Source organism: Austrofundulus limnaeus, unplaced genomic scaffold, assembly GCF_001266775.1.
Source record: "Austrofundulus limnaeus strain Quisiro unplaced genomic scaffold, Austrofundulus_limnaeus-1.0 Scaffold3, whole genome shotgun sequence".
Lineage (NCBI taxonomy): Eukaryota > Metazoa > Chordata > Actinopteri > Cyprinodontiformes > Rivulidae > Austrofundulus > Austrofundulus limnaeus.
In genome coordinates, this window is record NW_013952405.1 from 8,526,577 (window position 1) to 8,539,886 (window position 13,310).

Genomic DNA, 13,310 nt, shown 5'->3' on the forward strand with positions numbered 1-13,310 from the left:
ATATAATATAATATGTAGTACACTATAGTAAATAAACACATTAGCTGTTGTTAGCAATTAGCCATCGATGTTAGCAACAATTCACTTCAGTATTTTACTAACGTTAACTGTGCATTTGTTATATAAGACTCGGCTATTATTTATTTAACGACGACTCTTATGTGTAAAAGCCTAAAACAATTTTTAATTTTGTATAAGTTAAAGGTCACTCCAGCCACCACTTAGCATGATAAGCCGCTGTTTTTAGTCTGAAATAAATGACAAGTCAAACGCCCACAGTTCACCTCGGCTGTTTGTAAATGTATGTGTGTGTCTGTGTGTGTGTTGTGGTGTGGTGTATGTACCCGAAATTCCGCGCTTCGGCACATTTCTCTTGTAATCGAAGGGAGCATAGCCTCCCGGAGGAGGCATATCCTGCTTCACCTTGGACGCCGACATCTTTCATTTCTGCGGGCTCACAGGCCTCTGACGTCATTCAAGAGCGACTTCTTCTTCGGATCCTGGTGGATGTTGTGACGCCGTAGAGCGCCTCCACGTGTACAGATCAGGTAATACAATTGTTGACATCGTTTCTTTTGGTGCTCTCACTTGTCATTTATTTCTGTTTTTCTATTGGTTTATTGTACGTCACGTCATGTGACCTACCTAGTTTAATGCACTTGTGTGAAAATAAAAGATGTGTGTGCTCAGGAGTTAGCACGAAAACCAAAAGTTTCCTTTAAGCACATCATCAAATTAATTTAGAAAACGTAATTAGATAATGTATTTTAACGGATGATCTGTTAAAACCCATTACCAATTTAAGTTCTGTACTGAATGTATTGTGCCAACTACTCATTTGCACTCAGTACATGATGCTTTTTATTAACTGTACTATGAATCTGAGCATTGTCTAGTTGAAAAATGCATGGTCTGCCCAAAAGAAATGCATCATCTGGATGTGAGCACGTTGCTTTAAAGTTAGTATACAATTGCATTCTTTGATGGTGCATTTCCAGATGTGTAAATGAACAAAAGCACTAATGCATACCCATATCATCAGAGAGGCAGAGTTAGGGCCTGCACTCCAATTAAAAAAACATTTGATTTCACAACTTATCCAACAATTTTTATTTTATTTATTTATTTTTTTCAAAATGGGAATTATGATAGTTAACAGTTTTTGGCTTGTTTAGGATTGTGTTGATTCCAGAGTTGTAATGTAACTAAGTACAAACACTACTTTACTGTACTTAAGTAGAATTTTTGGGTATCTGTACTTTACTTGAGTAATTATTTTTCAGCCTACTTTTTACTTCTACTTCTTACATTTTCACACAATTATCTGTACTTTTTACTCCTTACATTTAAAAAAAGACAAGAAGTAGAAAGTTGTTACTTTTATTTCATTTTGCTTGTTTTTATTCCAGCTTGTTATTGTAAAAAATAAATACTATCCATATAAATTGTGCCTCCTAGATAAGAGTGAATTTTTTGTTGAATGCGAAGTATAAATATATAAAATTCTGATACCGTATTAGTTTGTACACGAACAAATCATGTCACACTCCAGCAGGACATAATCATTAAAATACAAGGACTGTACTTAAGAAGTATTTGTATTTCATGATTTATATTATTGCATTTGGCTGCAGCTCTCAGATTTTCATTTTGGGGAAAAGGTTTGGGCAGTCTTGTACTGTATATGTATATAAACTGAAACAGTTAGACTAGTGCATCCTAAATTTAACAAATTATTTTAATACAACAGTCGTTTCTGCATTTTTGGGGGGAGGTCACCTCCTAACAAATGTCATTACAGAAAATCTAACTGTTCGTTTTGAATCAATACTTTTACTTTTAATTTTTAAGTACAAAAAGTATCAGATACATCGACTTTTACTGAAGTAATATTCCTAAAGGAGACTTTAACTTTTACCAAAGTAATATTTTGGTAATATACTTGTACTTTTACTCAAGTATCACTTTTATCCTCATGAGTTGTACTTAAGGTTTTTTCCTTTTATCTTTTATTTATTTATATAGGCAAAGTGTATTTTTTAAAGAAGGTTTCATTTAAAGGTCAGCATTTGCTATGATTGTTTTATGATTATCGTTTATATATATTGTTCCAAAATAAAAAGCAGAAAACCCATGAACAAATGAAAGTAGACATTTAAAATTTATATATTTTTATTATTTCTTTAGGAGCTAGGAAAAAAGTAAACCAAAGTTTTAACATAACTTTGAACAATGTAATTAAGATTAATGGAAAGCAGAGAAATGATGCAACATGGTGAGGAATTCAAGTTGTTCTTGTGTCGTTGTTGATGCTGTTAAGTTTTATTTTTTAGGAAACCGGCTTGTGTCAGCGTTTATCCCGGATTACTGATAAACATCTGAGGCAAAATCTCTGGCTCCAGTGTGGCGAAAATAGCTCCTTTCAGAGTTTGCAAATTCTCTGTAATGACGTAACAACTAAAATAATCTTACAATGTCGACATTATTATAAAATAAGCAAATTACAGATGGTAATTACAGATGAAATAAGCAATGACACCGAGCTTTTTCAAGCTAAGGTGCAAAACAGATGTGAGGGTAGGCATGCTGTTAAATGGGAAAACAGAAAAAAAATAGGAAGTGAGAATTAACTCTTCATCGGTGGAAACCACATTATACTGAGTGATTTAAACACCAGTTCAAAACAAAATAACTTACTGTAAATGCAAAATAAAGTCAAACCTTTAACTACACAGGTGATGTAATGGAAATTTTTACAACTTGAATATTTATTTTTTCACTTTCTACCTAAAATAAATGTTTTTGTTTAACATGAACTCTTGGGGTATGACAATCATTCAAGTGTCAAAATCTTGGGTCCATCTGACCCATATAATGGCAGAAAAGGCTAAAAGCCTAAAACAGAGTACTCATTTATAATCATGGTACTCACAGCAGACGTAGCCTCTTATCACACAATTTAATGACTCAGTCTGGAGGACAGAGCTCAGAGGAAGCCCTTCAAGTAGTTTTTTTCTTTTCTTTTATCCCAGTCAAATCAAAACAGTTTCTGCATAATTACCAAAACAGTGAACTTAAAAAAAATAAAAATAAATGAAAACTAAAACATAAAATTATACAAAAAGGTGTTTAAGGAACGTTTCTTCACTTTTAAGGATTGTAACTGCCTAACAGTCCTGCAGGGGGTGCTGTGGACCTTATTATTGGAGCTGAGGAACCTTGGACATGACATCTGAATGGAGGAGTGCCTTGGAACCACATCATTTCCACGTGTTTGCCGTCTGCGAAATCGAAGACCGAGAGGGGATCATGTCCAGCAGGTACTCCCTCTGACGGGCGTCCACGGTCGCTGAGGTCTTGTGGCCTGTCAGGCTGGGGTTCACGTAGGCCATGGTCACACCTGAAAACACGCAACAGAGCCGCCGATCAGGCTGGGCAGCAAGCCGCTTTTTGCATTAAAGCTTACTGCGTGGAGAGGAAAACAATATGTGTAATATAGCTGAATGTAACACACACACACACACACACACACACACACAAAGGAAATGAACAGAGTTAATTCTCTAACATACTTAGAAACACCTGGGAAGAAGGTGAGAACACCAAACCGAGGAACTAAAGTGGGAAAATAAGGATCAAGTCCAGGAAACAAACTGGAGAGAAGGGTTGCCTTGTCCAAAAACATTTCCTTCAACGTCCTCTTTAAAAATTAGCAGATCATTAAAAAAATAATAATAAGGATTTTCAAATTATTTAAGGATTGCTTTGGGACCAGACAGGAATTGACAGAGAGGAGATGTCAGGCGCCAGAGTTGGACTGCTCTTAATGAGTCTACCTGCGTTGCTGTTGCTCTGCTTCTTCCATGCAGTGGATGAGGCACTGCCTCCGCTGACACTCTTGCCGCCGCTGATCCCAGTGCTGCTCACCTTTGCACTCTGCACAGAGCGGTGGGAAACATGGGCATGCTTACCTGGCCGGCTGACCAGAGCCGCGGCCGCCACTGCGCTCTGCAGCTGGGAGGAGGACGAGAAGGAGTGGGGGACACCTCGCAGCCCCACCGACGAGACGCCGTGGGACAGGTGGCCCTGCGAGCTCTGTGGGGGAGTTCAGTGACAAAAATCAGCACTTCCCATCCGCAACGCAAACAAACGGTTTCTCCTGACAACTAGGGGAAGACGTCTTTCCAACCTTGATGGAGTGATGATGGATGATGCTGGCTCCTCGGCTGGCCTGGTGGTGGTGCTGGAGGGACGACACTCTGGCCTGTTTTAGCTGCTGAGACACCAGCTGCTCTGCCTTCAGCGACGAAGTGGCAGATGAAGAGGATGACGAGGTACTGTGAGAAACTGGSGAGGATGCCTGCTGGATAATGCGCTGCTCTATTTCTTGCTCTTGCTGCAGCGCTTTGACAAACGCAGCTTTCAGCCTATTGGTATGCTCCGCTTTTAAAGCCTTTTTCTGATTGGAGGACATGCAGTCTTCGCAGAGCACGGCCCCGCCTTTAGCCTTGTCCTGCCTCCAACGACAGGTGAAGTCAGTATTGCATTGGGTGCAGATGAAAGGGTCTCGGAGGATGGCCTTTGACAGATGTAAACCTGTCTTACCTTGATAAGAAGGGATATGAAAAGATTGCATTAGGAAAAGTAAAAATAAAAAAATTATAAGAAGAATGAGAATTGTCTATAAAGAATTWGTAAAAAAAAACAAATAGGATACTTCTATGGATGGTATCAAGCAGGTTCTGGACCACTTCCTCCAGCCCCACCAGGTAGATGAACTCATTATTGGCTGCTGAGGGCAGGAAGTTGAACTCTGGCGCAGGTGGCTTGGGTGGGGGGATCTCCAGGAGAGTCTTCTCCAGTTGCTTTCGCAGGGCGAGTTTAGCTGCTGCTTGGCGGCTGGCAGGAGAGTCGTTAACGCTCACCACCGACACGTTGCTGCTTCCTGAGGAGGAGCCCTTCAACCCGCTCGGTGACACCTTGGAAAAGAAGCAGAGACACGAGTCATTAACTCATCCAGAGGATCTCTGAATGCTTCAGACAATGCAGATACTGGTGCTGAACTACAAACATGTTATGTTTAAAAGAAAAACATTTAATCATGCACTTTTTTTCTTTGTTTTTGCACGATTTTGGAAGTTTATGTGTTTTGTAATTTCTTTAAACACCTTGAACCCAGCAGGAACTGCAGACACAAATTAGCATGTGTTGCAAAATCTAACACATTTACACCACAGCTTGATATTCTAATGTGAATTTTCATTTTCTCTTTTAAACTAAGATCAAAACCTACAAAACTTTGTGTTCCATAGTTGAACAAGAATAGAATTCACTCATTACTTCTGTAGCTTCATCAACAGTTCTGCACACTCATTATTTTATGGTTAGAAAAAAACGTTTTCACGCATTTCAAAAGTCTGTAATGTATAAATTCTGAGTGATCTTAAGTTAAAAAAATACATTTTATTGTTTTTTTATCCTTTTAGGAACAGAAACCAACCAGTGTGTTTGCACTACTGCCGATTCTGATGAGGCCTGATTGGACCAGGCCTCTCTGGGCTGCGGGGGCCGAGGTCCTGGGGCCCAACAGCAGAGGAGGAGGTCCTGATCCTGAACCTCCCGTTGCAGCCAACTGCTGCTGCTGTTGCTGTTGGCGGAGGGCCTGGATCTGCTGTGGAGATACAGAGATGGGCTAACCACGACAATGAGAGGGATGACACGGAGTCGCATCACAGACAAAGGAAGTGGAGGACGAGAGGGGGAGGGACATCAAAAGCACCAAAGCAAAGAGCACACACACAGACAGAGGTGCAAAAAGAGATAATAAGTCCCATTTTGTAATCATTATTTTGTAATTGTTGTTTTTTTTGAGACTTAAAAACCAACAGTAAAAGATTTTTTTATAAAAAAAACAAATAAACTAAAAAAACGATAGATAAAAGTTTTACTAACTTTGCTTCCATGACTCACCTGGGCCCCCCTAACCAGAGGTGGCATAATGATCTGGGAGCCATGTTTAGAAGAAGCCTGCTGGCCTCCTCGAACCAGTGGTGGTGGAATAACCGTGCCTGAACTTCTTCCTGTCAGAATCTGACCAGAGGGGGAAAAAAAAACGTATGTTGCATTCAATATGTTTCTGCACCAAGAACCTGCATGAATGCGTTTAAGACAACACAGTACTAACCTGTGGAGAGCTTTTATTGCTTGCACTAGTTCCTCGAATTAGAGGTGGCGGGGCAGAGGAACCGGACAAACCTGAAGGCTAAAAAACAAAAGAAAATGATTAAATAACAAACATGACCACTGAACTCAACCTCAGGTAAACACACGCTGCTCAAAGCACAACCCTAACCATAGACTTGAATAGCAAGCCAACATTTTGACCATTCTGCTCTCGTCGGCAGTTCACACACTGAGTTTATCTGGCTCTGTAAGTCGCTGGGCTGCTTCTTGAAAGCTCACCTCACCTGATGTACAGTTTCTGTCCACTTACACAATTACTCGCAGGAAGTTGGCTGAACAACACTAAATCCCAAAATACTCTTCTTGCACAATGGTCTAGACATGAGCAAGTTGTGACATCAACATGGCAGAGTCGTGGTTTATCCATCAACATATACTAACTATAACTTGACACAAGGGCAGAGGTTAGACGTTGACAACTACAAAGGATGAGCACCCCCTACTGGCTGGCTGCAGTACAACGTTTAAGTCCTGCCCCTGCATGTGAAGGGGCGGGACTTAATTTATGTAGGACATTTGTCTGAAAAATGACATTTTTGTGTTAATTTATTAACTTCTTACTGGGGTTGGGCATAATCGTATCGTGTGCAATTAATCGTCAGAAAAACATTAATCGATTACTTTTTGGCACTTGACGATTAATACGATTAACGCCACCAGGCAGACTGACTGGGGATTACTCCGGTCAGTCTGCTCGGTGCTCTTCTCCGCTTCAAATATGATGAACATTTAAAAAAAAGTTCTGTAATTTATTTATGTATCAACACAATTTAAAATATGATGTATAGCCTGAAATCTGTAATTTTCACACAATTTGAAACAATTTTTTATTAAAAAGAAAATCTTTCCCACTAAATTGGTCATGTGACCACAAAATAAGGGTGTCCAGGGACTCCAGGGGATTAAATGTCAAATTAATCTTATCGGCTAAATACCACAATTAATCGCTATTTTTTTTGCCAATATTGCCCAACCCTACTTCTTACCCTCCTGTTGTACATTCATTTTTATATTTTCTTAGTTCGTGTAGTTTAAGTCAGTTATTTGACAATGTGGCAGCCAGCTGACAAGAATGGGTTTATGTCGGTGACTGATAGGCTGCAGTGCTTCTCCTAAACAGCAGGTGTCGCTACATTTAGGATAATACCACCTAACAGCAGAAGAAGTTTTACAGGAAGTACATTCTCCACATAAAAACATAAATGACCTCTCAGCCGTTTTACTTTTCAAAGTTTTTGTAACACAAGATTTATTTAGTGCAATAGAAGCTTGTACCAACTACCCAGTATGTATACTCTGCACTGCTGCTCTTCCTGTTACATCAGAAAATCAGAAGGTGCACAATCAGCCTAAACAATACTGTATTATGGATTATCTAATGTCAATGTTTGTTTGGTTTTTTTAAACTGAGCTACTTACAAGCATTTCTGGTCATCAAAAATAAACAATGTGATGTGAGAAGATAAACAAAAAGAAACCTAGTTGGGCCTGAGGTGCATCTTCCCTCAACAGTGCAACATGTGAAATGACCAAGGCGGAAGTTACCGCTGTTGTGCCTCTGGGCCAGCAACAGAGGTAGTCATAAAGCGGAGTTGGTGAGTAGGTGTAAAGTGGGGGCGGCATGTGAACCGCTCAATTCTAACTAAACATGCTTCAGTAACTCCACTGATTCTGGGATGCTGGTTTTATGAGCACCACACTGTCTTGGCCAACTTGATTGGTGTTTGTGACCAAAGGCGGCTTTGTGGTCAAATCCCAGACTCATAGAGGTGTGACTAAGGTTTACTATTTACCTTCTGCAAGTTGTCCCTCTGTATTTGGCTCTGTCGAAGTTTCTTCAGCAGCACCAGCTTGGCCTCCTCCAGTCTCAGCTCCTCCTTCAGCTGCTTAATGATATGCTTCCTTTCCGCTGGACTGCTCTTCTGCACACACACAAAAAAAAAAAAAAAAAATCACTTTCACTTTAATATTTAATTTTAATGAATGACAAAAAAATAATAATTCAGGGACAAAAATCTACAACGATGACAAAATGACTTCATAGTTTCAGTCTAACCATTAGAAGGTCTGTGTCCAGCTCTTTAAAGTGGCTCAGGCCGTTCATCGGAGGACTGGGGGAGTCGTTATCAGACAAGATGATGACGTCATCATCTTCAGGAGATGGAGGGCGCTTCTCCTTTTTGATGCTGCTGGAAAAGAGACAACACATTTTAGCTTTATATTTCTAGTGCCTGAAGCAGGAGCCGATACTGCATGCAAAGAGCCTGAAACTGGATGGTGATTTTTGCACTTAATCTCATAAAATTCAACATATGTGACATTCAAAACGCCCAAAGTTTGCCAAGAAGCTTTCAAGTTTAGTCTTTCAGGACTTGAAGTATGTGCTGACAGATCAAGTACTCATGAGTAGGTTAAAACATTTATTTCTACATGAACCAAACTACTGCTCAGAATTATTCAAATACTGGCTTCTAATGACTGTTTTCATAGAGGTCTGCTTCTTATCCACAATTATAATTTATGACCGCAGGTTTATCTGCTCCACTATAATCTGACAAGTCCAGGCACATGCAAGGCAGAACTTCTCTCTTCACGCCGATTCTGTTCGACAGCAGATGAATGGACTTAAATGCCAAGAAGGGGGCAAGGAGCAAATGTCTTCTAAGTCACAATCAAATCGCTGTTTAAAAGAGCCCATTTCCTTTGAAACAAGACGCTGCTGCAGGGTGAAAACAAGCGTCCGAGGCCTCTGGGAGTGGCCTGAGCTGGTTAAATACGTCACGTAAAAGCACGCTAAAAAAATGAAAGAAACCAGTAATCCTGAAGGCAGTCTGAATCCACCCACAGTGATCACATTCTTCTGCATATTTTACCCAAATCTCCTCCTGACAGTTTTCTGTCTGCTGCAAAGTAACATTTTCAGCTGCAGGACACGTGTTAGAGAAGGTAACCAAATGTTTTTATCTGCTAAAAAAAAAAACTGAAGCACGAGTAACGTTCCTCTAACAAAAAGGCTGGATTAATGACTCATGAGAATATGCATTCCTATGAGGCGTAAACATTTATGAAGTTAACACATGACATTATGAGGCCCGTCTCCACCAGCCGTCCTCCTTATTTCTGTGTCTGTGTGTGTATTAATCTCTCCTCAGGGCTTAGTGCCATCATCACTTCCTGTGGATTAATCACTACTCTTCCAAAGAAGTCACATGACCTCAAAGTCATCGTCACGTGACACACTTACTCCCCCCCACTGTTCCTTTCCACTGTGGAAACCATGGCAACAACCGGCTGGAACCAGTTTGTGACACACGGCTTCATTTTGTGCGAGGGGAGTTTTTAGGGTTCAGGTGGAGAGTGGAGGCAAAATGGAGGTGGAGTAAAAGATGCACCCCACACATACTCCTCCACCCCTCCCACACACACACACACACACACACACACACACACACACACACACACACACACACACACACACACACACAAAGAGGTTTCAGTCACATTCAGATTTACAAAAGTAACATTTTCGCATCTTTTAATATTCAAATAAAGTTCTGTGTATCTTTCTATAAATTATAAGCGATCATTTAGAAAATAAAGTCGACACAAGTAGACAACAGGAAAACAACTTGTGAAGCTCAAACAGCTGATCACTCGTGCTCAGTTTTGATGGCTAAATTTTTACCACATCAGAACTTCTTCACACGTGATATTTTCTACTTAGCTAAAGCAAACTAAAAACACTGGACTGGTAATATTCATTTTAACAAACTTTGCAGCTTCTAAACACTTTCTCTTTCTTTAAATTAGAAAAATCACAACTACAAAAAAAACGTCAATAAGACAGTTTTGTGTTCAGTTTCTCACCCCCTGGAGGTGCTCATGTCCACTGGCTGCTCCGTCTGAACTTCTACTTTAATAGTGGCCTTCACCTCGCCCGCAGCCAGCATGCCGCTCGACACCTTCGCCTCCGTCTGCCGGACCCGGCTCCGTGTGTCCATGGCCGGCTCCGTCTTGGCCCGACTGGCTTTGTCATTGCAGTCAGTTCGATTGTCTGAGCCGGGTTCAGCTGTCTGCTGTCTCTGTGTTCGATCCTGATCATCCTTCATCAGCTGTGAAGCCAAGGGTGACACTAAAGATAACGGCAACCTGTCCTGCTCCGGCTCCTGCTCGTGATCAGAACCAGGTCTAGTCCGGAGCTCAATGTCCTGCGCCGGCAAAAGGTCCGGCTTAGATTTAGTTTGTGCCCCTGCTGGAGGTTCGGATGGGTCCAGCTTGGGTTTTTTGCTGTCATTGTCAGCGTTGGAAAGTTCCACGGATTGTGGAGCAGCCTCCCTCTCCAGAGCCCTCTTTTGGCTGCGTGTCTGGCGGACAGCCTCCTCAGACATTCCCTGAGGACGGAAAACAAAATATAAATCACCTGAATAGGTCCAAAACAAATCAAGACCACAGGTACAGGTAAAAAAAACAATAATAATAATAATAATAATAAAGGTTGTTTTTTTAGCTAGGCAGTGAGAGTTTATCCTCCATCATAACTCACCCTGGCTCCAGTGGATTTATTGGAGAGAAAAAGGTTAGGTGTCTTTTCAATCCAGGGATCCAAACTGATGTTGAACATCAAAAATAGTGATGAATCACAATTTTAACAAGTGTTTGAGAAATCAGCACTATGATAAAAAACGTTTTAATTATATTGATGTATGCAAACATGCATGTAATTGGTTGTGGAAGAATATTTCAAAGCTGCAGTTTAATGACTCAACATAGGTTTGGGTCATTTGTGATCGAAGTGGTTAGAACGATGTAATCACTGTACATACAAAAAGATTTAACTTTAAAGGGAAGAGTTTTGCAAAACTGACCTTTTTAGCTTTATATCATATTGTAATGTCAATAACTCAACAAAAATATACCCAAAGTGTTGCTTTGACTTATTCATGCATGTTTGAGAAATCCTTGAATCTCCTGTGGTAACCATGTGGAGCTGCCTAAATGCGTTTTGGTACAAAGCACCGCCCATTTACACATAGCACCTCCCTGGAGTTCACAGAGCACCCATCCCCCAAAGCATTGTTGTAAAGACTTGCTGAAGTGGGAGTGTCAGAAACAGGAGATTCTTAAAGAGCCAAAGCCAATTTCAAGGCGTTTTAAAGGTTATGTTGCAAAGCCAAATTAATTTTTTTATATAAAGCATTTTTATAACAACAACTGAAGGCAACATAGTTACTTGATTGTGGTATAGAATTGAACTATGTGCCTAGAAAATACACAATACTCCCCCCCCTCCCCAATTCAAGTTTACAAGTAGGCTAAAAAAGCAAAGTAGGAATTTAGACGTGTTAAAATATCAGCAATAAAACTTGCAGTAAAACATTCTTAATTTGTTTTTCACATTTGCTGGTATGAATCGGAAATAAAATAAATCTTTAAGACACTGCTGTCTGATAAAAGATGGACAACTATTTGAACCATTTCATCATCAGCATAAACATCTGTTTGTTAATAACACTGGCGCTAGTTTAAAAGACTTCACTGTTTTAAAACATCACAATTCTGATGAACAAATGGTCAAGTCAACCTATATCTAGTTTACTTTTGTACTGTTACTATGAAACAACAAAACTTTGCTACAGAAGTGTTACCCTGCACATTATCTTTTCTTTTGTTATGATAGTGCACCCATCATTAAGTGCAGCAGCAGACAAAGCTGACCTTGAATCAACTGCAAGGTACAGAGCCTGACTAAAATGGGCCCCAGACAAAACATGCTGGATTAGAGAGTGGTCACGTGATCAAGATGTTGACTCCAGGAAGATTTCAAAACACACGATTATCCAAATTTCAGTCTAAACAAACAAAAAGAAAAAAAAAGAAAAGCAAACTGGAAAATTATAGGAGTAAAGAGCAAGTGTTTAATGTTGAGCGCACAAAATAAAGAAAAAAAATTGGCAGATTATTTAAAACCACAAGAGATTTTCTACAAAAAATGACAAGGAGAAAAAAATGATGCAGTGATACATCACCAGCTAAGAAGATGACAAAGCTATAAAAATTACGTAAGAGAACATTCAGTATAGAGTTTTGGTCAAAATTTCACAACTACTCAGAAATATCCCTCCCCCTAAGAGTATGGTCTTTAAAAGGAGCACCGGATCCATTACCGTCTGACCTGCCCTGTCCCGCAGATTCAGTCCTATCAGATGCTGACAAGCCACCAAAAGCAGAGACAAAGACATACGGCAGCTCGCTCTGTCAGACCGATGAGCATTACAGAGTGCACTTGTGCCCTCACAGTTGTGCTCCAGTACATGGCACACATTGTTACACATTACCCTGACAGAGGCTCAGTTATGTCCAAAATAAGGGGAGACACAAAGAGATAGTCAATCATCCAATTCATGCCTACAATCGTGGTTCTGACTGCTCGTTTCTATCAATAGATGGAGTGTAATTTATGTAGAATAAACCAAATATCTCATAAAAGACTTGTGATGTAGGCTAATCGTCAAAATACACAATTAGAAACCTGAAGTCGTCTATATAATAACAGTCACACTGATGTTGCAAGGCACTTTAAAATAAACATATGATTATATTTAAATCTTTCAGTTGAGGTCTATATAGAGAGGAATGCTTTGGTCTGAATTCCTCATCGTAACTCCACAAGCCCCTCTTTCACCCCTGTTCTGAGGTGTGTCTCAGATCAACTCGTTTTCATGCTGTCTCTTTAAATCCAAAGGAGGTGCTTCACACTCCAACCCCCTCCAGCTTCCAGAGTGGTCCATTCTAGTTTGATAGGAGGAGTTTACAACTACAGTGGGGAAAATAAGTATTTAGTCAGTCACCAATTGTGCAAGTTCTCCCACTTAAAAAGATGAGAGAGGCCTGTAATTGGCATCATAGGTAGACCTCAACTATGAGAGACAAAATGTGAAAAAAAAATTGAGAAAATCATTTTGTCTGACTTTTAAATAATTTTTTTGCAAATAATGGTGGAAAATAAGTATTTGGTCACCTACAAACAAGCAAGATTTCTAGCTGTCACAGACCTGTAACTTCTTTTT

General features: G+C 40.0%; 2 protein-coding genes across 8 annotated transcripts in view; one reads left to right on the plus strand and one right to left on the minus strand.

The window, feature by feature from the left end:
* LOC106526709 (midnolin-A) overlaps positions 1-13,310 on the plus strand; it is a gene marked incomplete at its 5' end in the record, with an annotated part of 23,528 nt that overhangs the window by 8,732 nt on the left and 1,486 nt on the right.
* Positions 2,155-13,310, minus strand: part of LOC106526668 (transcriptional repressor p66-alpha) — a 29,652-nt gene continuing 18,496 nt past the window's right edge. For 3 of the 7 annotated variants that reach the window (XM_014021347.1, XM_014021314.1, XM_014021354.1), the window contains 10 exons: positions 10,111-10,634; positions 8,300-8,432; positions 8,037-8,165; positions 6,185-6,262; positions 5,971-6,090; positions 5,501-5,692; positions 4,718-4,979; positions 4,190-4,605; positions 3,837-4,095; positions 2,155-3,400 (listed from right to left, as the gene is read on the minus strand). In XM_014021347.1, the coding sequence (XP_013876801.1) occupies positions 3,261-3,400; positions 3,837-4,095; positions 4,190-4,605; positions 4,718-4,979; positions 5,501-5,692; positions 5,971-6,090; positions 6,185-6,262; positions 8,037-8,165; positions 8,300-8,432; positions 10,111-10,631 (2,250 nt within the window). In that variant the 5' untranslated portion in view covers positions 10,632-10,634 and the 3' untranslated portion in view covers positions 2,155-3,260. Of the gene's footprint in view, positions 3,401-3,836; positions 4,096-4,189; positions 4,606-4,717; positions 4,980-5,500; positions 5,693-5,970; positions 6,091-6,184; positions 6,263-8,036; positions 8,166-8,299; positions 8,433-10,110; positions 10,635-11,171; positions 11,177-13,310 lie in introns of all 7 variants that reach the window. The other 4 variants (XM_014021362.1, XM_014021324.1, XM_014021340.1 and 1 more) reach the window with 4 other exon arrangements.